This window comes from Oncorhynchus clarkii, chromosome 1 (genome assembly GCF_045791955.1).
Source record: "Oncorhynchus clarkii lewisi isolate Uvic-CL-2024 chromosome 1, UVic_Ocla_1.0, whole genome shotgun sequence".
Lineage (NCBI taxonomy): Eukaryota > Metazoa > Chordata > Actinopteri > Salmoniformes > Salmonidae > Oncorhynchus > Oncorhynchus clarkii.
In genome coordinates this window covers 14,269,347-14,294,564 of record NC_092147.1, presented here as the reverse complement: position 1 = coordinate 14,294,564, position 25,218 = coordinate 14,269,347, and the positions used below count along the sequence as shown (strand labels likewise).

Genomic DNA, 25,218 nt, shown 5'->3' with positions numbered 1-25,218 from the left:
TGTCAAGTGAGGTACAAAACCAGCTGTGGTCTTGCAGGTTATATGTGAAGTTTATTTTTATTTTGCATGGTCCTGTTCCTGAAAAAGAAACATATTGATTACACTGTAAAGGCCAAAGGTTGATTTGTTATTGTTTTTGATCATGTGAAAATGGGTTACTTCACAATAACCACTATCATTTTCTTCACTAGTACATATTAAAGTACATTCTTCTTAAAATAAATACAAATACATCACAAAAGTGGTCCACTGTTCATCCCATTTGGTTTATTTTAGCTCAATACAGAGATCAGAAGTAGGTAGTTGCATGGCATGACAGTTTACATTGGGGAATGACACATCTGAAGTGTGTGATCAGGGGTCACAGGGGTCAGCCACTCGGCCAGTGAACACCATGGTGTTAATGGTGGACTCTCGGATGAGCAGGAGGAAGGGCTTGTTGGCCACAAACAACTCCCGGTTTGAGTTTATGGAACGGCCGACGGCCATTACAGCCGTGGCAGCAGCCGCCTCACTGCCTTCCTCATTCACCTGCAACAGTTAATTATTTCTTAAGTTACTGGACAAAAATGTTTTGAAAGTTTATAATTTTCATTGATATAATAAAGTTTATCGATGAGTGCCCCAGCCGATGCACGTTTGATCTGTTCATTTGCTTGTTGACGTTTGTTTCCCCGGCTACTTTTAGTGATGATCATTATGATGGATACTGTACATACCTCTAGGAATGCTTTATGGAATGCATCGGAAATGTACAGATAATTCGCCTCATCTTCAAGGATGCCTGGCAGGCTGGCGTCCTTGGGACTGAAGAGGTCCTCGAGCCCCATAGCCTGCAGTTTCTCCTTCAGACTGAAGCTGTCTTCAATGCGGAAGCGTGGCAGATGCACCGACACTGAGGTTTCCCTCATGTTATGTAGCCAGCCAGTCAGCTTCTTCAAGTCCAGGTTCTCCTCCACCTTAGAACATCATCGGCAGAGCGAAAATTCAGTGTGATATAGTACTGTACACTATAATTGTCAGTGAACAGTGTAAATTATGACAGTTGGCACCCACCTCAGACAGGGGTGTGTCTTTGAGAGGTAGGATCAGCACCATGGTGATGTCATCTCCACGGTACGGCAGTTCCAGCACCTGCACCTTGTCTTCCGTGAACCTGCCGTAGTGGAACTTGGTTTCCTGGTACATCATGGACACTGGGCACGTCTTGGATTTACTCACATAGAAGTCAGCCTTGAAGACATTCTTTTTGTCAAACTTGCTTTTCCACTGACCCTGTGAGACAGTCGAATGGAAGGAAATGGGTGCCTGGGTGGTGGCTAAGGAAGGCCGTGGAGGAAAAAATGAAGTAGTTTTGGCTCAAAGGCCCTCCATAGGCAGAGAGGAAATAAACTCAACACACCTTGAAATAGATTGTGTTGACCAGGACCAGCACAGTGTTAGAGTTCAGCGAGTCCTTCGGCAGGGTGTTCTGAATCCTGTTCTCAGTCTTGTTTGAGATCCAATCATTGATGGTCACCCGGGACAGTTCTGGCTTCTCCTAAAAGACCCATGGTCACAGAATTGCATTTCTACATGTCTAGAATTACTTTGGTTCAGAAAGTATTCACACTCCTTGACTTTTTCCACATGTTGTTGTGTTACAGCCTGAATTTAAAAGGGATAACATTTTGACTTTGTGTCACTGGCCTACTCACAATATCCCATCATGTCAAAGTGGATCTGTTTTGAGAAATGTTTACAAATGAATAAAAAATGAATAGCTGAAATATCTTGAGTCAATAAGTATTCAACCCCTTTTTATGCCAAGCCTAAATACGATCAGGAGTACAAATGTGCTTAACAAGTCACATAAGTTGCATAGACTCACTGTGTGCAATAAGTGTTTAATATGATTTTTTAACGACTACCTCATCTCTGCACCCCACACATACAATTATCTATCTGTAAGGTCCCTCAGTCGAGCAGTGGATTTCAAACAGATTCAACCACAAAAACCAGGGAGGTTTTCCAATGGCTGTAAATAAGATTTCTGTGTTTCATTTTCTATACATTTGCAAAAATGTCTTAAAACACGTTTTCACTTTGTCATTATGTGGTATTGTGTGTAGATGGGTGAGAAAAAAATATATTTAATCAATTTTGAATTCAGGCTGTAACAACAAAATGTGGAATAAGTCAAGGGGTATGAATACTTTCAGAAGGCACTGTAATTATTCAGCTGTGTGACTGCAGATAAAGACCATGTAGTAATGGTGCATGTAATTGATTAGACTTAATGCTGTTCCATTATAGTTATGTGGTTTAACTCTTGAACACACATTGTTATTAAAGAGTATATAATATCTATTTGTGATGTGTGAAAATGCTAAATTAAGCTGTAGGCTATAGACAATGCAAGAGGGAAAGACCTTGAAGTTGAGTGGCATGAGTTTGGCTCCATACACCAGCTCACTGATATTCTGGTAAATCTCATTGAATGCCAGAGACTTTTCTCCAAAAAGACGGTTGGCTGAGATCAGTTCTGTCGTCTTGTCTTTCTTGCGGTACAGGCGACAGTTTAGCTTGGCGAAGAAGAAATGCACTTGGTCCGACGTCTTCTCTTTGATTGTGTCAAACTCAAACACCTGAATTGAGATTGAGACAGAGACAGGACATTGGGATGCCCTGAGCTGTTATTTGGTTGTGGCCATTCATTTAAAAAGAACATGTTTATCACTAGAGGAACAAGAAAAAGTGAACATGTGAATTGACAGAAACCCCACATTTTTAAGTTCTTCCTGCCTAATGTGGATGAAAAAAATGCTGAATGAGTCATGTACTTGTAAATGTATAGTAAGCCTCAATCTTGGTTTTATATTTTGGCCTTTTGATGTTGGTTACCAGGCCTATTTAACAGTCCTGTGGGCTACGCTTCAGACCCCTTACATTCATAATCTGTTTTAGCGTGTTGTTGCAGGCGCCCAGCTTGGTCATAGCAAAGGCTGAGGAGATGCTGATAGGAGACATGAAGATGTTTGACTCGCTGGATTTTCCCTGGGCTAGCTGCTTGAACAGGGACAGGGCGAAGCGACTGTTGGCCTTGGACAGCTCCCACACCCGGGGATTGGTGTTCTCAGGGACTTTCTCCGGGATAGCATCCCCTGTCGGAGCTTCGTCCTCGGGGCTGCGGTAGACGCACCTGGGCTCCAGGGGCACGTCTTTGGGCTTGGCATTGCAGATGTCTTTGAACGCCTGGGAGGTTGACAGCAAGGGCAATAGTAGCCCCAGCGTCCACACAAACTGGGGAAGCCTCATTCTGCGGGGAGAGGGGTCTGGGTCAGGGTATAGCAGGGCAGTGATGGAAAAAGTACCCATTTGTCATACTTGAATAAAAGTAAAGATACCTTAATAGAAAATGACTCAAATAAAAGTGAAAGTCACCCAGTAAAATAGAGTAAAAGTCTAAAAGTATTTGGTTTTAAATATACTTAAGTATCAAAAGTAAATGTAATTGCTAAAATATACTTAAGTATCAAAAGTAAAAGTATAAATCATTTCACATTCCTTATATTAACATTGTCTGTAAACTTGAGTTCATTTGCACACAAAAAAGATCCTACGATGGAAAGACCTGTGTGTTGTCCTTGTTAACGCAGACAGAGAAGAGCACCAACTTCTTAATCATACCTTCAATTTTGTCCCGCACATTGAATATAGTTGCAGAGTCCCTGTAATCCTAGATTCTGATAATTCAGGCGAGAAAAACATCACCTAGATAGGCCAGTTGTGTGAGCAACTCATCATGCAAGCGGTCAGACAAGTGAAAATGGTCAGTAAAGGAAACTTTAAGCTCCTCTCTCAATTCAAAAAACATGTCAATTACTTTGCCCCCTGATAACCAGCACACGTCTGTCTGTATGTTGTAAAAGCGTTACATGGTCGCTGCCCATATCATTGCATAGGGCAGAAAATACACGAGAGTTCGGGGCCTTGCTTTAACAAAGTTAACCATTTTCACTGCAGTGTCCAAAACGTCTTTCAAGCTGTCAGGCATTGCCTTGGCAGCAAGAGCCCCCTATGGATGCTGCAGTGTCCCCAAGTGGCGTTGGGAGCAACTGCTTGCACACGCGTTACCACTCCACTAGGTCTCCCTGTCATGGCTTTTGCGCCATCAGAACAGATGCCAACATGAGCTGCAGCTACATACGGACCGTTAGTGGAATTCCCTCGAGAGTGTAACGGTTAATGTGATTGGATGTTAATTATTTGACTAGGCTACCTGTATTTGACATTGTGTTGTTATTTGAACACTAGATGGTTGAATTTAATTTTTGGCAGTGAAACAAGGCTACTCGGGTGAGATATAAACTTCACCCAAATGTATAGTTGGACTGTTTGAAAAAAAAAAAAAAGTTAATTACATTTTTATTTTTATTTATTTATTTTACCTTTATTTAACTAGGCAAGTCAGTTAAGAACAAATTCTTATTTTCAATGACGGCCTAGGAACAGTGGGTTAACTGCCTGTTCAGGGGCAGAACGACAGATTTGTACCTTGTCAGCTCGGGGGTTTGAACTTGCAACCTTCCAGTTACTAGTCCAACGCTCTAACCACTAGGCTACCCTACCGCCCCCATTTGGCGTACCCCAGTTTGGGAATACCTGGTCTAGACCAACTGCGTTGCTATAGTGGTGCGATTTCCCCTCATGCAGATTCGATCTTTAAGATACCTTGAAATACTGCTGTGTTAATCATTCAAAACAATCCAAATATAATTCCAATAATAGCATGTCATACCATAGGCTTAAACCTGAACGCATTCAATATAAAACTTTCATCCATCCCCCTCCCTAAGTCACCAGCCACCACTGCAGCACACATTTTAACCAACACCATAACACTTTTGAAAATGACTTCCACAGTCCAACATTTTCTTCACATCGTGGGAGCCTGCTGTAAAATAGTGAAATGCAAAGTACAGAAAACGAACCAAAGCAAACACGGGAACTATCAATTTACGATTTGGGGATAATTCATCATTTTAAAAGAATTTCTCTCAGTTAGCTCTCCCAATACGGGATATTTGAATAACACATCAGGGGTATGTAATGGTATCACCTTATCAGAGGCAGCAAACAGTGAGTGAACGTTACATTTTCTTTAACGTGTATAATATTTTGTCCAAGTCTTGTAAAGTTGGGATGCGTGCAAATCCTCATGACATTTATAAATATGTCAACTCTAGAGTGCCATCTAAGCAACTACACATTGAAAAACAAATACAAATGTTTAAGTTTGAAAACTTAAAAGATATTCTATTTTATGTTGAGAAGCTTTGGGTTGATCGTGTTTATTCAGCTAGCCATTGAGAAATTAATACCTGTTTCTAGCCTCAATACGTGGGATCTTTGAACATGCAATTATAAGCCCATCTCACCATGGCATAATCTTTTTAAACCATATTAAACTCTCCGTAACAATGTTATGAATTGACGCCTTACCTGAGGTAAATTTCCTTGTAAGTAAATGACTGTGTGGAACGTAAAAATATCAGCTGCGATTTGAGCTGGCGAGTCCCTCATAGGGGACAGGGTCAGTGTCCTGCAGTGCACCGGGCTGTAGAAAGGACCATTTACTCAGCTCAACCTTTGAAGTATTGATCGTTGGTCCCACATCCTGTGACCCAATGTTCTAATGTCTTCGCAAGTATTTGTTCATATGAAATGATACAAATAGAACCAAATGCACAGATAATTGTCACAGTGAAGAACAAAAAAGTACAGACTCATTCGTATAATCGTACATACTAATATTGATGTAGCAACAGCAAACTGTCTTTAGCCTGCTTAAATACCCCATACAATATTGACAAGAAATGCACGTCTTTGACAAAAATGTTGCACTATGACATATGAACAGCTGTGTGTGTGTGTGTGTGTGTAGAACTACAAAAGATGGTTAAAAGGCATCAGTTTCACAATATTGTTTAATTACAGTCCCTGCCAGTAAAGAATCACTGTTGCACATAAGTTACATTTACTTCAAACTTCCACTTCTCCCCTCCTCAAAGAAAAAAAACAAAAGCAATTGTATTATACAAATGCAATCCCATTTTCACACAGTGAATTCTTTAACAAAGAAAAATGGTATAAGACCTATATCCAAATTGGAGAAATCTCATTCTAAACATTCCTTAAGGGAGTATAATATAAAAACAATGTTGAAGTTAAACTTGTACCTTAGTTTAAGCAAACTCTTACAAGAAAACTTGGGTAGTAGTAATCAAAAGCAATTACATTTCCCAAAGTTAGAAAATATGGAACAAATAAATGGGAAAAAAAAATACAACAGCAGCCCATCTTATTACAAGGAATTCAATTTGAGTGGAAGCAATGAGTGTGTTCAGCGTGAACAAGAAAACAATCTGAAATGAAGCGGTCTCTCCCATTGGGACATGGCCGCTCACATGGAAATCAATTCCCTGCCAGGCTGGTTTAATGTGTCATCCTATGTTACTTATTTTTTAACTCATCATATGATTGCTAAAAAGGACAACTAAGTCCAAAGTAAACAATTCCACAGTATTTAGTCAAATGAATCACTGAACAAGACATTCTTGGCAAAGAATTCAGAAGTTACTCGTGTCTTGGTGTATGGCTATCCTACTGTCAAATGTTACTGTGTTTACCCAATACTTGTCTTAATGATCATATCACACACACACACACACACACACACACACACACACACACACACACACACACACACACACACACAATTTAAATTAGAAAGTAGAAATTAAGACTATTGTGATCTCTACACAACTTCCAAAACATTCCTTTTAGAAGGGTCTTTTTTTATGTAAATTGTCAAGTCAGTTTAGAAAAATTCTTATTTACAATGACGGCCTACCCCGGCTAAACCCTAACAATGCTGAGCCAATTGTGCGCCACCCTATATGGGACTCCCAATCATGGCCGGTTGTGACACAGCCCAGGATCGAACCAGGGTCTGTAGTGACGCCTCGAGCACTGAGATGCAGTGCCTTAGACTGTTGCGACACTCGGGAGCCCCTCCATAGGATCGAAAACCCCCTCGGAAAAGACAGAATCTCTGTCCTCAAATTCTGGCGAGCCTAATACCATCTAAAACACAGACCAAACAATGCTACGTGACAGCCAAAACATGCCAAACAATTTCCCTGGGTTTCTATTTAACAGACACCAAATGGCTATGTAAACAAATAGGCAAGTTTCCCCGGGATCAATGGATCTTTAATATTAGCGCGTCACAGTTTTACAATTGTAAAACTCGTAAAGACGTTAGTGCTGCAAGACTTCAAGGAAACTCACACCCCCCCAGAGAATCTGGCACTGAACTCCTTTGTCTCAGAAAGGATAAGCGGTTCCTCGGCTCTGCAATGGAAATCAGCCGATTGACTCATGTTTCCAGGGCTGATTCGTAGAGACCATTTAATATAAATGCTGACTCCTGAAGGAGTTTAATTAACAGTTGCAAGTTGATCTACTGTATAGACAAACCTACATGTATGCATGTTAAACTTTGAAATAGTCAATAGCCTGCTGGAAGGCAGGTCACATTTCTTAAGCTTCAATCAATAATCAACAATAGAGCAACTGAGACCAGACAGTATTCAAAAGATAGCAGTGAAGGTATGGAGCGAAGAGAATTCCTATGCAAAGGATCACATTTACTAAGCACTCGTGAATTTTGCCCCTATTTTTTTCTAATTAAATGAATACTTCAAAAACTTTACAAGGACATATTCAAACATGCATGTTTAAGTTTCAATATTATATTAATTTGAAAAAAGGTTAAAATGTTGCACCAGCGCAAATACTTAATTATGAAAATATAATTGAGCAACAGACGGTGCTTTAAACAGCTCAATTCAAAATGGTTCCCTCAATGATGGGCCAAGATCGTAATACCGTAACTGCAAAAACAAAGATACAAAATTGTGAAAATGTATGCAATTGTAATTTGACAAACCCAGAAAAGTAGTTAACTTAAGAGTTAATTATCTTTCCCAGTGCGAGCAATGGTAGTTCCTTCCTCTTCACGCAAGAAAAATGCTAAATTCTGATAGCTGTTCTTGACCACAGCATGTTAAGAAGTAGCCTAACATGCCGACTACACCGGGCACGTGCGTGGGTCCGCTTGTGCCATCATGCACATGTTGATTTTGTCCATCCACACCAGATGCCATCAGGACACAGGTTGAAATATCAAAACTCTGAACAAACTATATTAATTTGGGGACAGGTCGAAACATGAAATATTCATGGACATTTAACTAGCTAGCTTTCTGTTGCTAGCTAATTTGTCCTGGGATATAAACATTGAGTTGTTATTTTACCTGAAATGCACAAGGTCCTTTTTTTTGGATCTTTGTAGAATTTTGACCCATTCAGTCACAAAATGTTGTGTTCTCTACTCCAACATTTAATCCACAGATAAAAGGAGAAACTAATATTTTCTAGTAAACTCTCCTCCAGTAGTAGTAGTCTTCTGTGGACTTTATTTGTCAACTGGCAACCAACTTTAAGGTACATTACCACCACCAACTGGACTGGAGTGTGTACCTCAGTTCATCTATGTGTAAATTTATTTTGCAATGCAAGCAGTGTGGTCAGCAGGCAAAATAAATGTACACATACATGTTAATAATTTAATCTAAACTGCTCGCAGGTGTCTGCGTAGCCAGGTGTTAAAGTAGAACTTGGTTCTATTTGATGCTTGACGGGCTGCAAGTCCTGTTTCTCCCATCTCCTCATTGGTTTTTATGGAAAATATACCCAAGTGGGTGATTGAAAGCTGAACTGAGGTCCACACTCCAGTTGGTGGTGGTAATGCACCTTAAAGTTGGTTGCCAACCGCCATTTGAAGTCCACAGAAGAAGAGATTACTAGAAACTAAGTTTCACCTTTTATCTGTGGATTAATTGTCGGACTAGAGAACACACGATTTTGTGACTCAAAATGGGTCAAAATTCTTCAAAAGATCCTGGGGAAAAAAATAGAACCTTGTGCATTTCAGGTAAAATAACAACCCAATGTTTATATTCCAGGACAAATTAGCTAGCAACAGCAAGCTAGCTCAATGTCCATGAATGTTTCATGTGTTTCACCCTTTCCCCAAATGAATATAGTTTGTTTTGATATTTCAACCTCTGTGTCTGGCTCAGGCCTGGTGTGGATATACAAAACCAACATGCGCAAGCAGACGCACACGCACAGTGTAGTCAGCATGTCACCCATGAAGCATGGCAATATAAAAAATAAACATAAAAACCGGTGAGAGGTGAACCTTCTACAATGCATCACAGCAAAAGCTGTTGTAGCCAATCATTACGCTTAAATGTGAAGTGCCTTCCCAAGCAACAGCAACAAAAAACAATGACAGTATAATTATAAATAAAACATGTTACACAGCAATTATATATGTTTAAAACCGATCCAACCTAAATCTGTGCTTTTAAAGATCAAAGGATGCCTCGAGAGACCAGTATGTGTCTACAAAATAGTAACATACTTTTTTTGAGGCAAATAACTGAATAAATGTATCAAGAACATACGATACCGTTCAAAAGTTTATGGTCACTTAGAAATGTTCTTGTTTTCCATGAAAACATACAATAAATTAGTTGTAAAATTAATAGGAAATATAGTTAAGATGTTGACAAGGTTATAAATAATGATTGAAATAAGTGTCCTTCAAACTTTGCTTTTGTCAAATAATCCTCCATTTGCAGCCTTGCAGACCTTTGGCATTCTAGTTGTCAATTTGTTGGGGTGAAATCTCTTCAGATTACCTCATGCTTCCTGAAGCACCTCCCACAAGTTGGATTGGCTTGATGGGCACTTCTTACATACCATACGGTCATCGTAGGAGGAAATTGCTGCTCCCACAACAGCTCAATAGGGTTGAGATCCGGTGACTGTGCTGGCCCCTCCATTATAGACAGAATACCAGCTGACTGCTTCTTCCCTAAATAGTTCTTGGATAGTTTGGAGCTGTGCTTTAGGTCATTGTAGGAGGAAATTGTCTCCAATTAAGCACCGTCCACAGGGTATGGCATGGCGTTGCAAAAGGGGGTGATAGCCTTCCTTCAAGATCCCTTTTACCCTGTACAAATCTCCCACTTTTCCACCACCAAAGCACCCCCAGACCATCACATTGCCTCCACCATGCTTGACAGATGGTTCTCCAGCCTCCTTTCATTTTTTTCTGCATCTCACGAATGTTGTTCTTTGTGATCCGAACACCTCAAACTTAGATTAGTCTGTCCATAACACTTTTTTCCCAATCTTCCTCTGTCCCGTGTCTGTTCTCTTGCCCATCTGAATCTTTTCTTTTTATTGGCTAGCCTTTTTCTTTGCAACTCTGCCTAGAAGGCCAGCATCCTGGAGTCCCCTCTTCACTGTTGACGTTGAGACTGGTGTTTTGCGGGTACAATTAAATGAGGCTGCCAGTTGAGGACTTGTGAGGCGTCTGTTTATCAAACTAGACACCAATGTACTTGTCTTCTTGCTCAGTTGTGCACCAGGGCCTCCCACTTCTCTTTCTATTCATTCTGGTTAGGGTTTGTGCTGTTCTGTGAAGGGAGTAGTACACAGTGTTGTACGAGATCTTCAATATCTTGGCAATTTCTCACATGCAATTTCTCACATTCTTGTTTCTCAGAACAAGAATAAACTGACGAGTTTCATTTTGAGCCTGTAATCGAACCCACAAATGCTGATGTTCCAGATACTTAACTAAAGGCCCGTTTTATTTCTTCTTTAAATCAGAACAACAGTTTAACTGGCTAAACAAAATTGCAAAAGGGTTTTCTAATGATTAATTAGCCTTTAAAAATGATCAACTTTGATTAGCTAACACAGCGTGCCATTGGAACACAGGATTGATGGTAAATGGGCTTCTGTACACCTATATTCCATTAAAAATCTGCTGTTTCCAGCTACAATAGTCATTTACAACATTAACTATGTCTACACTGTATTTCTGATCAATTTGAAGTTATTTTAAAAATGGGGGAAAAAAGTGTTTATCTTTCAAAAACAAGGACATTTAAGTGACCCCAAACTTTTGAACAGTAGTGTACATTGGTCTAATCTCAGACATCCCAATTCCTCAACACCGAGTCAAGTCACGGTACATCTGTATGTTGACCCATCTCACTAAATTGGTAAATTAGCATCGCTGGCCTAGCTGCTAACACCCCGACGACTCTAAACCAAGTCCTGAGGACTTTGATTTTCTCTGTAAAAGATATGCATACCTTCAAGACAAAAGTGTGCATGATTAACCCACATTCGGAAAGGCAATGACTGAGCCTTTTATAGGGAGACATGTTCTATTGATGACACTGATGGAGGAACATGTCTCCTTATAAAAGGCTCAGTCATGTTGTATTGATGACACTGATGGATGTACAGGAGTAAGGAGACATGTTGTATTGATGACACTGATGGAGGAACATTCGTCCAAATACATAGAGCTATCTGAAACTGAACCGTAAGCATTACCTGAAGTTCAGTCCCAAATGCGATTGTTGTAGTTGATTTTACCATATGGTTTGACAGATGTATTGATAGTCATTTGACCTCTGGAACAACACTGCTCTTCAGATAACCAACATGAAGTTCCTGGCAGAAAGTCAGGGCTGTCAAAGCCACAGAGATCAAACAAATATATCATATGGAAATTCTTTCCGTATGGAAAGCAAGTCATGTGACCTTATGATAAAATATTTCTGGGATAAAATATTTTTGGGCTATGTATGCACACAGCATAGTTGACTGCAGCTCTGTTCAGCCCCAGAACTACAGGTGCTTGTGCACAATGATATTTTATTTTCCTATGAAGTGCTATAAAACTACTACAAAACAACCACCATCATTTAGCCACCACGATGGCTACACTACAACGCAATTAATTTCCCTCTACATGATACAGAGGTGACTAAAGCCAGATAACTTCTGTAACCACAAACATGCATGATGCCATGCAAATTAAGGGACTGTGTCCTCATGTCCTTAACTCTGTCACAATTAATAAGGAGGGTTGAAGGACCATTGGTTATGATTAACATGAAGAGTAATGCAAACTGCATTGAGTAGCCTACATTGTCCTCTTGATAAGTCATTTTCTAAAATATTGCTAGATTGCTATCCAATGCTCTGACATGAGTGCAGACAAAGCATTGGAACAAACTGGGGAGAACTCAAAAAAAGGCAGCAACTTTTGAGGACTAATGGACATTTCAATGTCATGTGCACAGAAGGCAGAGAACTTCTATAGGAGACGAATTGACTTAAGTCAGTGTCATTGTCTGGCTTTGAAAATACAGTATAATGTGTATATACTCTAATGTGCATATACTGTACAAATACAGTACAGTATAATGTGTATATAGTCTATACATATACAGTGTAAGCCATTTCATATTTGAAATAAAATCTCAAAAAGTGAGATGTAACAACAACAAAAAAAACACAACATATTTAAATATTTCCATAAAGACAAAGATTAGATTTAAAACAAGTTTGACTAATCCAGTTGTTGGATATATTTTGAATTCAAATGGAATATCCCAGCCACCATTTCACAATATGACACCTTTGAATACATTCTGTGAATTAATCTTACCAAGAGGGAAAGTAAGCTTGCAGTACTTAATTTCATAGTTCGCATGCATCTGGGAGTAACAAATTGCATCTGTGTGAGGGGTGGCGATAATTTAAGCACATAAAATATGTAAAAGTAATGCAGATAATGCAACTGCAGCACTTAATTTGTTCATATTTGGGAAAAAGCACTTATTTGGTGTCATCAAAATGCCTTTCCTAGTCTCCTCTCACCCTGTGTGGTGGTGCTGTGGTTGTCTCCAGTGATGCTAACTGTAGTTCTGCCTTAGCCCAGTTCAGTGGCCTGTCACCTCCTATGCATCGACCCCCATCTACAAATGATTAAAGCCTCCTCCAGGAACGCATCACAAACCCTTTTACTAGAGCAACTTCTTGGAAGTTAAAATAAATTTAAACTAGACAAATGTCTGCTGCGATTGGTGAAAAAGGTGCTCAGAGGAGTGGAGATGAGGAACTGAAAAAGGAATTTCACCTTTCCTGTAATTTGCGGTGTTACGGGTATGTTGACAGCATACCGGGTGTCACAATTGTGGAAGTGAACATGTCGTAACTCTACAGAAAAATAAATAAATAATTTTACAGTAGATTGATGTATAAAAACAGAGTGGCTGTTTGAACCCTGCTCTGTACAACATGGCCAACACTATTAGGACCTTAGGGAGTAACCATGGCCATCTTGAACTACACGTTCTTAAAACAGAATGTGGTTTTAAGTTTGACCTTTTAATGTTATATCCATCCTCAGGATGCAAATACTGTACATTTAATAAATACATATACTCAGTACAAACCATCCTTAAAGCTATGAAAGTGCAAATATGTTTTGTAGATCAAGGTCTCAAATTCCAGCCATGGGTCATGTCTGGCTTCGTTCCTGTTTCCTTTACTCCATATACCCAGTACCTCTGACCACCCCATCAACAGGCAGACAGACGTATGCTTGACCCATGTTGTGATTCCCTCCCACCTAGTCCATCACTGCATTTAAATTACACCCAAAAGACGACAGCTTGAATACCAAGCCTAAATGTATATATCCTTTTCCTCATCAGCCCCATACCAAAGCATGGATGTTAGAGGCTGAAGTAAATATCCTGAAGGTGGTGGTAGTAGTGAGGGGAGATGCCAAAAGAGGGTCAAGCCACTGAAGTGGACACAAGGGAGCCTTTTCTTCTTGTTAAAATGTATCTGATAGTTTCATCTAAATCTCAAAATTGCCCAGTTGAAAGGCGTTCTCTGCCTTCAAGAGGCCAGTGTCATCTTCAATTTGTATTATCTTGGATATGCGCAAACTTATTCACAGACGTTTGCCAACAAGTATTGTTTCTATGCGATGGAGATATTTTGATAAGATGTAAATGTCCTCCAGAGAACCAAGAGTCAAACTTAACGAAAAGCAAAAAACAAAAAAAAAAAAGGTAGGCGAATAACATTGCAGCTTAGAAACAAGAACTTACAATTAATTCCAAACACAAAGTCTGCATTTCAGGACATGCATATACGCTAAGCACAAATATTGCTGTAGCGATGCTACCAAAAAATACAAAATAAAATTGCACATTTTGAAGCTAACAGATGTAATTAATGTCAATGCGATTATGGTGGCCTTATCTATTTGAAACCAAGGAACTGGTCTCATCGTTATATTATTCTTCTAATCATTATTGGGTTTGAGTTCATGGAATCTAAACATCTTGTTTCCAAGGCAGGGTGAGATTTTATATGAAAAAAACATTCATTCACAGAACAAAAAAAACTAAAATTAAAAAATATTAAATTCAGGGCAGATACTGCTTAGTTGTAGACAGACTAAAGTTGCAAGTGTGCAAATTTGTGTTGTATCAAATGAAGTGCCGTTGTCTATAATGGCACTACATCCACATTTGCAAATCAGTGGCTTTTTCAGTTACTTCGATACTCCTAGCCCTTCTATCACAAATCCCTCTTTGTAAGAAACCTAGAACGGTCTCTTGCCATTTTAAGCAAGGAGAGAGGTGCCGTCTCTCTCTACACGTTTTGTAATCAAGTTAAAATTCTCTTAGTGGCGTCAATCAGATTTTGCAAATGTAGATGTAGGTAGGGTATACCAGACAGTTTGGAGGACCTGGTTGTGTGTCTCAAAATGACAGTGGAACGGTTCTAACGGTTCTAACGTTCAGAGGACGAAGGGTTTCCCAAGGCTCTATGTGGTTGACTGATCAGTTAGTTGTAGCTGTGGTGGTAATACCAGACTCCAGTTGTGTGGCTAGGAGCACAGGTGGACCACGCCGTTGGTCTTTCGGTCAGTGCCCCCAGCGATGGAGAGGTCTGCAGACAGGCTGAGGGACGAGGTCTTGCTGGTAAGGCAGGACAAACCACAGCTGGCCACACTGCTGTCCTGCAGCACACCACTGGGACCGTTACAGCCCTCACTGCAAAGAATGAAAGGTCAGAGAGAGATAGGAAGCAACAATGAATCAAACATTTTGTATTATTCTACATACATTTTTTAAAATGTTTTTAATCTTCATGAATTACATAATGACTTGTTAGTTAAGCCATTGACATTGAGAACAGTGCAAGTAGAATCTCACTGGTGGTACTGACAGTGAATTCATCATTTTGTCACCTGAACCACATTGTTTCGTTGATCACAAGAGAAGCTTTGGTGAAAAGCAGATCACACTTTTTTTTCAAGCATTCCTTCCTTTGTGCAACCATATACACCCAAAAGTATGTGGACACCCCTTCAAGTTTGTGGATTTGGCTAGTTCAGCCACACCCATTGCCGACAGTTGTATGAAATCGAGCACAGCCATGCAATCTCCATAGACAAACATTGGCAGTAGAATAGTCTTACTGAAGAACTCCATACTAAATGCCCATGATTTGGAATGTTAGACCAGCAGGTGTCCCTATAAACTCAGCAAAAAAAAAAAAAAAAAGTCCTCTCACTGTTACAGTGTTAATTTTCAGCAAGCTTGACGTGTAAATATTTGTATGAACATAAGATTCAACAACTTCTTGCTGTGAGATGTTACCCCACACTTCCACCAAGGCACCTGCAATTTCCCCGACATTCTGAATGGATGGACCTAGCCCTCACCCTCCAATCCAACAGGTCCCAGATGTGCTCAATGGGATTGCGATCCAGGCTCTTCGCTGGCCATGGCAGAACACTGACATTCCTGTCCTGCAGGAAATCACGCACAGAACGAGCAGTATGGCTGGTGGCATTGTCATGCTGGAGGGTCATGTCAGGATGAGCCTGCAGGAAGGGTACCACGAGGGAGGAGGATGTTTCACATGTAACTCACAGAGTTGAGATGGACTGAGCTTGTTGTCATTGCAGGCAGATGATGATGTGACACACTGCCCCCGCCCCAGACCATGACGGACCCTTCACCTCCAATTTGATCCCACTCCAGAGTACAGGCCTCGGTGTAACGCTCATTCCTTCGACGATAAACGCAAATCCGACCATCACCTCTGGTGAGACAAAACCGTGACTTGTCAGTGAAGAGCCCTTTTTGCCAGTCCTGTCTAGTCCAGCGACGGTGGGTGTGTGCCCATAGGCAACGTTGTTGCCGGTGATGTCTGGTGAGGACCTGCCTCTCTCTCTCAGCCAATTAAGGACAGTCTGAGCACTGATGGAGGGATTGTGCGTTCCTGGTGTAACTTGGGCAGTTGTTGTTGCCATCCTGTTCCTGTCCCGCAGGTGTGATGTTCGGATGTACGGATCCTGTGCAGGTGTTACACGTGGCCATTGCGAGGACGATCAGCTGTCCGTCCTGTCTCCCTGTAGCGCTGTCTTAGGCGTCTCACAGTATGGATATTACAATTTATTGTCCTGGCCACATCTGCAGTCCTCATGCCTCCTTGCAGCATGCCTAAGGCACATTCACACAGATGAACAGGGACCCTGGGCATCTTTCTTTTGGTGTTTTCCAGAGTCAGTAGAAAGGCCTCTTTAGTGTCCTAAATTTTCATAACTGTGACCTTAATTTCCTACCGTCTGTAAGTTGTAAAGGTCTTAACGACTGTTCCACAGGTGCATGTTCATTAATTGCTTATGGTTCATTGAACAAGCATTGGAAACAGTATTTAAACCCATCACAATGAAGATCTGTGAAGTAATTTGGATTTTTACGAATGATCTTTTTGAAAGACAGGGTCCTGAAAAAGGGACGTTTCTTTGCTTGCCGAGTTTACTTTTGGTAATGTAGTGTATTTTACAGCATCAAATGGCAGTAGTTTGTAACTTCTTATATATAAAAAGCCATTTAAAAACAATGTGAGAAAATGTGGGTAATTTCTAAGACAGCATTTCTTATCTTAGATATTTTGTTTAAGGGAGAATTCTGGAGCAAATTTAACGGTTCCTTATGGCACAGCAGTTGAGATGAACAAACTACTCTTGCTGTGTGCCGTTTACCTGAGGACCAACGAGTGCTCCGCTCTCTGCCCGTTCTCAGTGGGCTTCAGCTTATACGCCCCACTCCCATCATGACTCACAAGGTGCTCCTGCAAGGGGACAATGGCACCACTGTCAGTTCACCACAATAGTGACTGGGAGACAATGCTTGTACATTTGAGAGTGTACATCAATATTGTCTCAGAAGAAAAGCTTTCAAGCTGCACTTGTTGGGCTCGGTTGTGTTTCACTCTTTCATATTTTATAAGTGGGATAGCAGTAGCAGTGACATTAGCCCAGGGCTTCTTCAGCCCTGCCCCTGTTCACATTGCCGTTTTAGAGATCAAAGCAGGCTGTGTGTGTGTGTGCGCTATTTCTCCCTCTCCATTTGTCCATCTCTGTGCCGCTCTCTCTCTCTCACCAGGGCTATCTGGCGGGTCCTCTTGCCGATCTCCCTCTCCACATGGTGGAGCTCCAGGCTCAGCTGTTGGCTGGAGATGCTCCCTGACGACCACTCCTCCGGGCTGGGATGGTCCGCCTGGGCAGTCTGCTTGTTGATCTGCTGATTGACCTGCTGGAGCTCCATCGTCAGCTGCTCCCTCTCCTTGACTGGCCGTTCACTGAGGTGGGCCTGAGGGGGCTGGCTGTACCCGGCAGCACCCCACCCTGCAGGGGGACAACAAGAGCCAGTCAGACTCTGCGAAATGCAGCGAACAGAGCAAAACCCAAAAGGTGTGCGAGTTCTCGCTGTACCTGTTGCAGCGCCGTGTTTGGGGCCATTGGTCCCCTGTGAGAGGGTCATGGCCTGCCCCGGCCCGGCAGTCAAGTAGCCCGTCTTGGGGGTGCGGGAGATCACCCCGAAGCGTGACACGGTGGGCAGAGAGCCGAAGGGGATGATAGGGTCGTCATCTCTGGCCTCGGCAGCCCTGCGCCTGCCTTCCACACCTTTCCCCTCAGCGTTCTACAACACCCATAGAGGCCACAACCAGTCACAATGAGCTTTGGAAAATGTTTTGAGCTTTAGATAGATTTGGTATGTTAAAAAGCAGTCAAGCTTTACAAACAAACAGGACATTGAATGGGATTAGATCATTAATGACACTCACCATCCTCTCCATACTGTCTCTGGACTTCCCCTCCTTGCTGCCAATGTAGGAGCCGATAGTGTCACATGACCAAGGAGAGTACTGGCTCGCGTAGTCTGGCTCGCGGTACTTTGAAAACGCTTGTGAGTTTTCCAAGTACTGCTGTTGCTGTGACACAAACACAGTATTTTTAAATCAACCTATTCTTTGAAGTAACTAACTGCGGTGACAGCACCTGGGGCTACCACTGAATATAACCACAGACACCAGCCGAGAGTTCCCTCTTACCTCCTGTGTGTAGTTGGACTCGTAGTGGTGTGGCAGAGTAGGTGAGGGGGCGAAGGGTGGGGGAGTGACCTGCTTCCCGTCTTCCAGCTGGGCCATGATCTCCTGGCGTCGGCGGTGCAAGTAGTCCAGACTGGGAGTGGGCTGGGGCCGGCTGTAAGACTCCTGTACAACAGGACATGTGGACACCTTTACTGTAGTGCACTTTTGCAGTGATGGAAATACATTTTTGAAGTGGATTTATCCGGAACACTTATTGTGATTAGCTGAATAAGGTAATTTACTCAATCTGAGTAAGGCTGATGACTGAACTACTAAAAAGTAATTGCATAAGTGGCATAGTAATGTATACTGTCCTTTAGCAGAGCCTCGTACTGCAAACCTGTTCTTACCCTGGGGGTGTAGGGCCGCATGTGGCTGGGGTGGGGGCCAGAGGGGTGGTAACCCTCAGGAAGGTATCTTTCTCTGGAGGCCTCGTCCGCAGGCATGGAGGGGTCCTCCCGGTGGGGATAGGACTGTGGTGGTGGAGGGGGGTAGGCGGGGTGTCGACGGCCGTCATAATGCGGAGGAGGCGCAAACCCTTGGGGGTTGGCATTGGAGAAGTGGGAACTCGAGAGCTGAGGGGGAGGGGGACACTGGCGCTCCTGGGGGTAGGTGCCGGGGTAGGGGGGCAAGGCCGGGTCGTTGGTGGGAGGGGGGTTTCGGACGTAGCGAGGCTGGGGTGGGTACTGAGAGGGCTGGTAGGGGTAGGGGGGGTTACCTGACAGGACACAGAATAGTGACAACATGATTGGTGTTAGATAAGCACAATGAAACCACACGACTGGGAGATATACAAGTCCAATTGCTCCCAGTGAGAAACAGTTTTTAAATCAGCTGATGAGTCATAAGCTCGAGATACATAGATCTATACAAAAAAAAAAAAGGAAATCACAAGAAAAATATATATAGTTTGTGCTGCCTTACCTGGGGGGTTCTGGGAGGCCTCATACTGCAGGACTGATGGAGGTGCCCTGGGCTCAGGGGGGTAGAAGAGTTCTCCCTGTTGAGGGGGGTACATGGATGGCCTCCTGGGCATCTGCTTGTGCATGGCCAGGTGGTCCACTGCCATCCTGGGATGGGCCATGGCCCGATTGGGCACCGGGTCCAGTCTGAGAAAGACAAAGGATTTCAGTGTGTGTGTGTGTGTGTGTGTGTGTGTGTGTGACAGATGCTGTGTATGTCCATCTACTCACAAGTCTGGAGGAGAGCTGGGGGCACTTAGGCTTCCCTGGGACTGGGGCTTCCGCATCATGGGCTCGTAGGAGGGATCGGCACCGCGGGAGATGAGCTGGGGCAGGGCGGAGCCTGTGACCGACGCCACCATGCCATTCGTCAAGCCCTTGTGTGCCAGCCCCTCCAGCATCCCCACCTCCTCGGGCAATAGGCCAACCTCGTTCAGCTGCGTCAGGGATAAGCTGAGGGGCCGGCGGGCAGCCAGCCGCTTGTTCATCTTACGGTACCTTCAGAAAGAAGGAGAAAGACATGGTTAGTGAAAGAGGTTTCAACACCTGTGTCTGGCCTAATGATTGCTGTCACACTAGCAGTGCTGAATTGAACTTTCCACCAAACATCAATACATCATTTACCGTTAAGTAAAATGTGGATTCTGTCCAATGATCCCCCATTGGGTGTAGAGTTGTACTCACTTTTCTAGCTCGTCCTGAGAGTGGGCGAAGGTGCAGCTGGTTCCTCGAGGACAGCCCCCCTTCTGCTTCATGTCCCGACACATGTACGTCTTGTATTTACTGTGCTGGGGTGGCTGGGGAGGGGGAAATGTTAAAATTGACAAACCAAAATATGTTGTTATCGTTACTGTTATGGTCATAAACCAACAGACAACCATAGACTGCCATTACTAGTATCATTCCAGAGTCAAACATGGGTCGTGTTCATTAGGCAGAAAAATGACGTATCATGCCCTAATGAACATGACCCTGGCATTACCTAGAATTTCAGACCTGTTCTATTGGTTTAGATCTTATTTTGAGGTATGGGTTTCTAGATTCAGACCTGTTGTGGGTCGCTCCCCTTCTTGCTGTGGTTCTGGATGAAGTCCACCAGGCCGTGTACCACAGTCTTCACTGCCACCAAGCCCGTGTCCAGCAGCTCCCACGTGGGGGGAGGGGAGTCTAAGATGGAGGACAAGACAGGTATTTTTCAGTTAGATGCGTTGTACCTGGAAGAGCACTAACAGGCACTATGAATGTACGGCACAATGTTGCTTACATTTAAAAAAGCATTTCAATTTGGGTTTCTTTTACTGATCTGAAAAGGTATACAACTTACTCCACATTTTTAAAGTGAGAGTGTTGATGACTTCTCACACTGCTGAGCCGAATCAAGCCAAATAAAGCTGTACTGAGCTGACAATAAAATAGAGCCAGCACAGTTCGGTCCGGGTCGGCACGATACTGTAAAAAGGGTAGTGGTGCGATGTAAAATGGAGTAACCTGGACTTGGGTCGATGTTGGCTAGCAGCTCCAGGTGTGGTCGCAGGCGGTTCAGGTTGGCCGGGTCACCTGTCCTCTGCAGGGCAATGGTCAGCTCCTGAACACTCTGAGCAAACGACGCTGGCGTCTGCAACTGACACACACACACACAAAATCCCTGTTCAATTTACAGCAACACCACTATGGCTAGGACAACAGTCATGTTATAGCAAAATGTGGTCCATCACATAAAAACACACACTTCCTACACACCTTGTCAATGATGGACTGCATGTGGGACTTGTGCGACTGGTCCCCGTAGAGCAGGGAAGACCACTGGTCAGGGGCGATGCGGAGGCCACCCTCCATTGCGATCTGGACGATCTGGGAGTCGTGTTCGCGCCGCAGCGCCTCGTACGTCCAGAAGTCCTCCTTCAACTGCATCAGGGACGAGTCCTCGTCACGCTTGGTCACCTGAATACACGGGATGACAGACAGGACAAAATCAGGGCAGATACATCCGAGTTGTGCTTATTAGACTGACTACACGAATAGGAAGAAAATGCACTGAAAGGGACTGGGAGGACTTACCTCCCATTTTCATTTTCTGTTAAAATGTTTTAAAACCTTTTCAGTTGCGTGCCCTAAAGCAGTAGTCTCTAAAGGAGCTGCACCGCATGGCCTATGCTGGTCTTAGAATCATGTAATAAGAATTAACAATTTGGTGGGTTCTTATATTTGTTAATTAATACGCATGTGTGAATGTAACTTTTTTTTTTGCATATCACAACTCTCTCCGGGACACCGTCAGTCAGATCACGGCCATGTGTATGTTTGCATGGGTGTACAGTACCAGTCAAAGGTTTGGACACACATTCTCATTCAAGGGTTTCTTTATTTTTACTATTTTCTACATTGTAGAATAATAGTGAAGCCATCAAAACTATGAAATAACACATATGGAATCATGTAGTAACCAAAAAAGTGTTAACCTCTCTAGGGTATGTGGGACTAGCGTCCCACCTGGCCAACATCCAGGGAGGTTGCAGAGCGCCAAATTCAAATACAGAAATACTCATTATAAAAATTCAGAAAAGATACAACTATTTGACATATGTTTAAAGATTAACTTCTTGTGAATCCAACCACTGTGTCAGATTTCAAAAATGCTTCATGGCGAAAGCATACCTTACAATTATTTGAGAACATAGCCCAGCAGAAAAATCATTACAAACAGTAATCAGCCAAGTAGAAGAGTTACACAAGTCAGAAATAGAGATGAAATTAATCACTTACCTATTTTATATTTCAGATTCTTTAAAGTAGCCACCCTTTGCCTTGACAGCTTTGCATACTCTTGGCATTCTCTCAACCAGCTTCATGAGGTCGTCACATGGAATGCAATTCAATTAACAGGTGTGCCTTCGTAAAAGTTGATTTGTGGAATTTCTTTCCTTCTTAATGTATTTGAGCCAATCAGTTGTGTTGTGACAAGGTAGGGGTATACAGAGGATAGCCCTATTTGGTAAAAGACCAAGTCCATATTATGGCAAGTACAGCTCAAATAAGCAAAGAGAAATGAAAGTCCATCATTACTTTAAGACACAAAGGTCATTCAATGCAGAAAATGTCAAGGACTTTGAACTGGCTCTCATGAGGACCACCAAAGGAAAGGAATACCCAGAGTTACTTCTGCCGCAGAGGATAAGTTCATTAGAGTTACCAGCCTCAGAAATTGCAGCCCAAATAAATGCTTCACAGACACATCTCAACATCAACAGTTCAGAGGAGACTGCGTCGATCAGGTCTTCATGGTCGAATTTCTGCAAAGAAACCACTACTAAAAAGGACACCAATAAGAAGAAGAGACTTGCTTGGGTCAAGAAACAATGGACATTAGACCAGTGGAAATCTGTCCTTTTTAGAGTCCAAATTTTAGATTTTTGGTTCCAACCGCAGTGTCTTTGTGAGACACAGAGTAGGTGAATGGATGATCGCCGCATGTGTGGTTCCCACCGTAAAGCATGAAGGAGGATGTGTGATGGTGCTTTGCTGGTGACACTGATTTATTTAGAATTCAAGGCACACTTAATCAGCAGGGCTACCACAGCAGTACACCATCCCATCATTTGTTTTTCAACAGGACAATGACCCAACACACCTCCAGGCTGTGTAAGGGCTATTTGACCAAGGAGAGTAATGGAGTGCAGCACCAGATGACCTGGCCTCCACAATCATCCGACCTCAACCTAATTGAGATGGTTTGGGATGAGTTGGACCGCAGAGTGAAGGAAAAGCAGCCAACAAGTGCCCAGCATATGTGGGAACTCCAAGACTGTTGGAAAAGCATTCCAGGTGAAGCTGGTTGAGAATGCCAAGAGTGTGCAAAACTGTCATCAAGGTCAAGGGTGGCTACTTTTATCTAAGTAGTATTTTACTGTGAATTTCACTTGAGTCATTTTCTATTAAGGCATCTTTACTTTACTCAAGTATGACAATTGAGTACTTTGTACACCACCGTTTGTAGGTCGTGTCAGACCTACCTTGAAGCAGGAGGCCCTGTAGAGGAGCTGCACCACGTGGCCTATGCTGGTCTTGGAGGCCTGGGGGAAGCGTGGCTCTAACCTCTGGACCACAAACAGCACCAGGACCTTCCTGGATAGAGCGGAGCCGTCCTCCAGAGCCAAAAGCACCAGCTTCAGAGCCTCCTCCTGCATCGCTACAACAGACAGCGCAACATATGCTTACCATTTTTCCTCAGATGAGATTCATTGACATGTCATTTGGGCCCAGACTTTAGATTTGATGTTCAAATAAAATGTGCCTAATTTGCATAAATACATTGGGTGTATTTGCATATATAAAACTATTAACATAACGGGGTGGGACAGGGCTCCAACCACCAAAAACTTGCTCTGTCTACACCTACCTGCAGTCAAATGCGCTGTTGCATAAAACAAGTGTCAATAGCAGGATACTCTCAGATTACAAAACAACATGCTCAGCTCTAGATTATATATAAGGTGTACACACACTTCACATTATAGTTGAGATAAGACATAATATCACTATAATCCAAGTGTTTGTTTTCGGAAGTTGCTTTCATTTCAGAGCATCTAATTTGTAATCATTTCAACTATTAAATGATATATTTCTCAATTCCACAAAAAATTAACACCCATCAAAATGAAGTTATCCTATTTATTGTGATGTAAGTGTCGAGACAATGCTTTAAATCCCCAACCAAGCTTTAGCATTGTTAAAGACAATGTATTCCCTTTGATCCCTTTTCATCCATTACCGGGGTGTGTATGACAGGTCATTACAAACATTTCAGAGGTTGTAACATTAACGGGGGAAAAAGAACAGGCAAGAGTACGAAAGAGTCACAGGAGTAAAATGAAAGCATTTTTTGCACCACTCAAAACACCGAAAAAAAGATGGCTGAGAAAGCTAGAACGTCAGTGGCACGTCGCTATTGTATACGTGTTACCTGGGCCGAGAAACTGGCAGCCCCTTGCCCTGACTGCAGCCCACAGGTTGGAGGAGAGCTGCTGGGGGTTCTGGTGCTGCAGAATGAGCTCAGTGACGGTGCGCTCCCCCAGAGACCTGGCCGCCCGCGTGGCCCTCACCCGGCCCTCCTCCTCCACCAGCTGACAGTGCACCAGGGTCACCAGCTTCCTCTGCATGGGCCGACTCAGAGAACTCTGGGCGCTGCTGGTGCTCAGCCCCACACCTGGAGGAGAGGATGAAGTGTGAGAAAGGCTTATTCATAGCAACTTACAACCAGTGTGAACAATAAGGAGGAAATTGTGGAACAGCAAAACACGAGTATCAAAGCAAATGGATAAGGAGGAGAGGAAAAGGAAAGATGAGGGAGAGAGAGAGAAAGCCCCATTCAAGATGAGGGATAGAGAGATTGAGAGAGAAAGCCCCATTCAAGATGAGGGAGAGAGAGAGAGAGAGAGAGAGAGAGAGAGAGAGAGAGAGAGAGCGAGAGAGAGAGCCCCATTCAAGATGAGGGAGAGAGAGAGAGAGAGAGAGAGAAAGCCCAATTCAAGATGAGGGAGAGAGAGAGAGAAAGCCCCATTCAAGATGAGGGAGAGAGAGATCGAGAGAGAAAGCCCCATTCAAGATGAGGGAGAGAGAGAGAGAGAGAGAAAGCCCCATTCAAGATGAGGGAGAGAGAGAGAGAGAGCCCCATTCAAGATGAGGGAGAGAGAGAGAGAGAGAGAGAGAGAAAGCCCCATTCAAGATGAGGGAGAGAGAGAGAGAAAGCCCCATTCAAGATGAGGGAGAGAGAGGGAGAGAGAGAGAGAGAGAGAGA

At 42.9% G+C, this 25,218-nt stretch overlaps 2 protein-coding genes across 3 annotated transcripts in view; both read right to left on the bottom strand.

Moving 5' to 3' along the window:
* Positions 1-247: 247 nt before the first annotated feature.
* Positions 248-5,820, bottom strand: LOC139365692 (antithrombin-III-like). Its single transcript, XM_071102834.1, has 7 exons — positions 5,485-5,820; positions 2,929-3,298; positions 2,412-2,627; positions 1,403-1,540; positions 1,057-1,275; positions 720-959; positions 248-531 (listed from the first exon to the last, which is right to left on the bottom strand). Exons 2-7 carry the CDS (start codon positions 3,295-3,297, stop codon positions 355-357), a joined length of 1,359 nt encoding a protein of 452 aa, XP_070958935.1. The 5' UTR covers position 3,298; positions 5,485-5,820; the 3' UTR covers positions 248-354.
* Positions 5,821-13,823: 8,003 nt separating this feature from the next.
* The window catches only part of LOC139365431 (roquin-1-like), a 64,851-nt gene continuing 53,456 nt past the window's right edge, over positions 13,824-25,218 (bottom strand). Inside the window, exons 4-17 of one of the 2 annotated variants that reach the window (XM_071102821.1) lie at positions 24,385-24,627; positions 23,435-23,610; positions 21,165-21,365; positions 20,913-21,045; positions 20,473-20,591; positions 20,109-20,221; positions 19,656-19,922; positions 19,387-19,571; positions 18,813-19,180; positions 18,424-18,585; positions 18,157-18,303; positions 17,804-18,011; positions 17,472-17,716; positions 13,824-15,068 (exon numbers count right to left, since the gene is read on the bottom strand). In XM_071102821.1, coding sequence (XP_070958922.1) covers positions 15,066-15,068; positions 17,472-17,716; positions 17,804-18,011; positions 18,157-18,303; positions 18,424-18,585; positions 18,813-19,180; positions 19,387-19,571; positions 19,656-19,922; positions 20,109-20,221; positions 20,473-20,591; positions 20,913-21,045; positions 21,165-21,365; positions 23,435-23,610; positions 24,385-24,627 — 2,570 coding nt within the window. In that variant the 3' untranslated portion in view covers positions 13,824-15,065. Of the gene's footprint in view, positions 15,069-17,071; positions 17,161-17,471; positions 18,012-18,156; positions 18,304-18,423; positions 18,586-18,812; positions 19,181-19,386; positions 19,572-19,655; positions 19,923-20,108; positions 20,222-20,472; positions 20,592-20,912; positions 21,046-21,164; positions 21,366-23,434; positions 23,611-24,384; positions 24,628-25,218 lie in introns of both variants that reach the window. The other variant, XM_071102812.1, reaches the window with a different exon arrangement.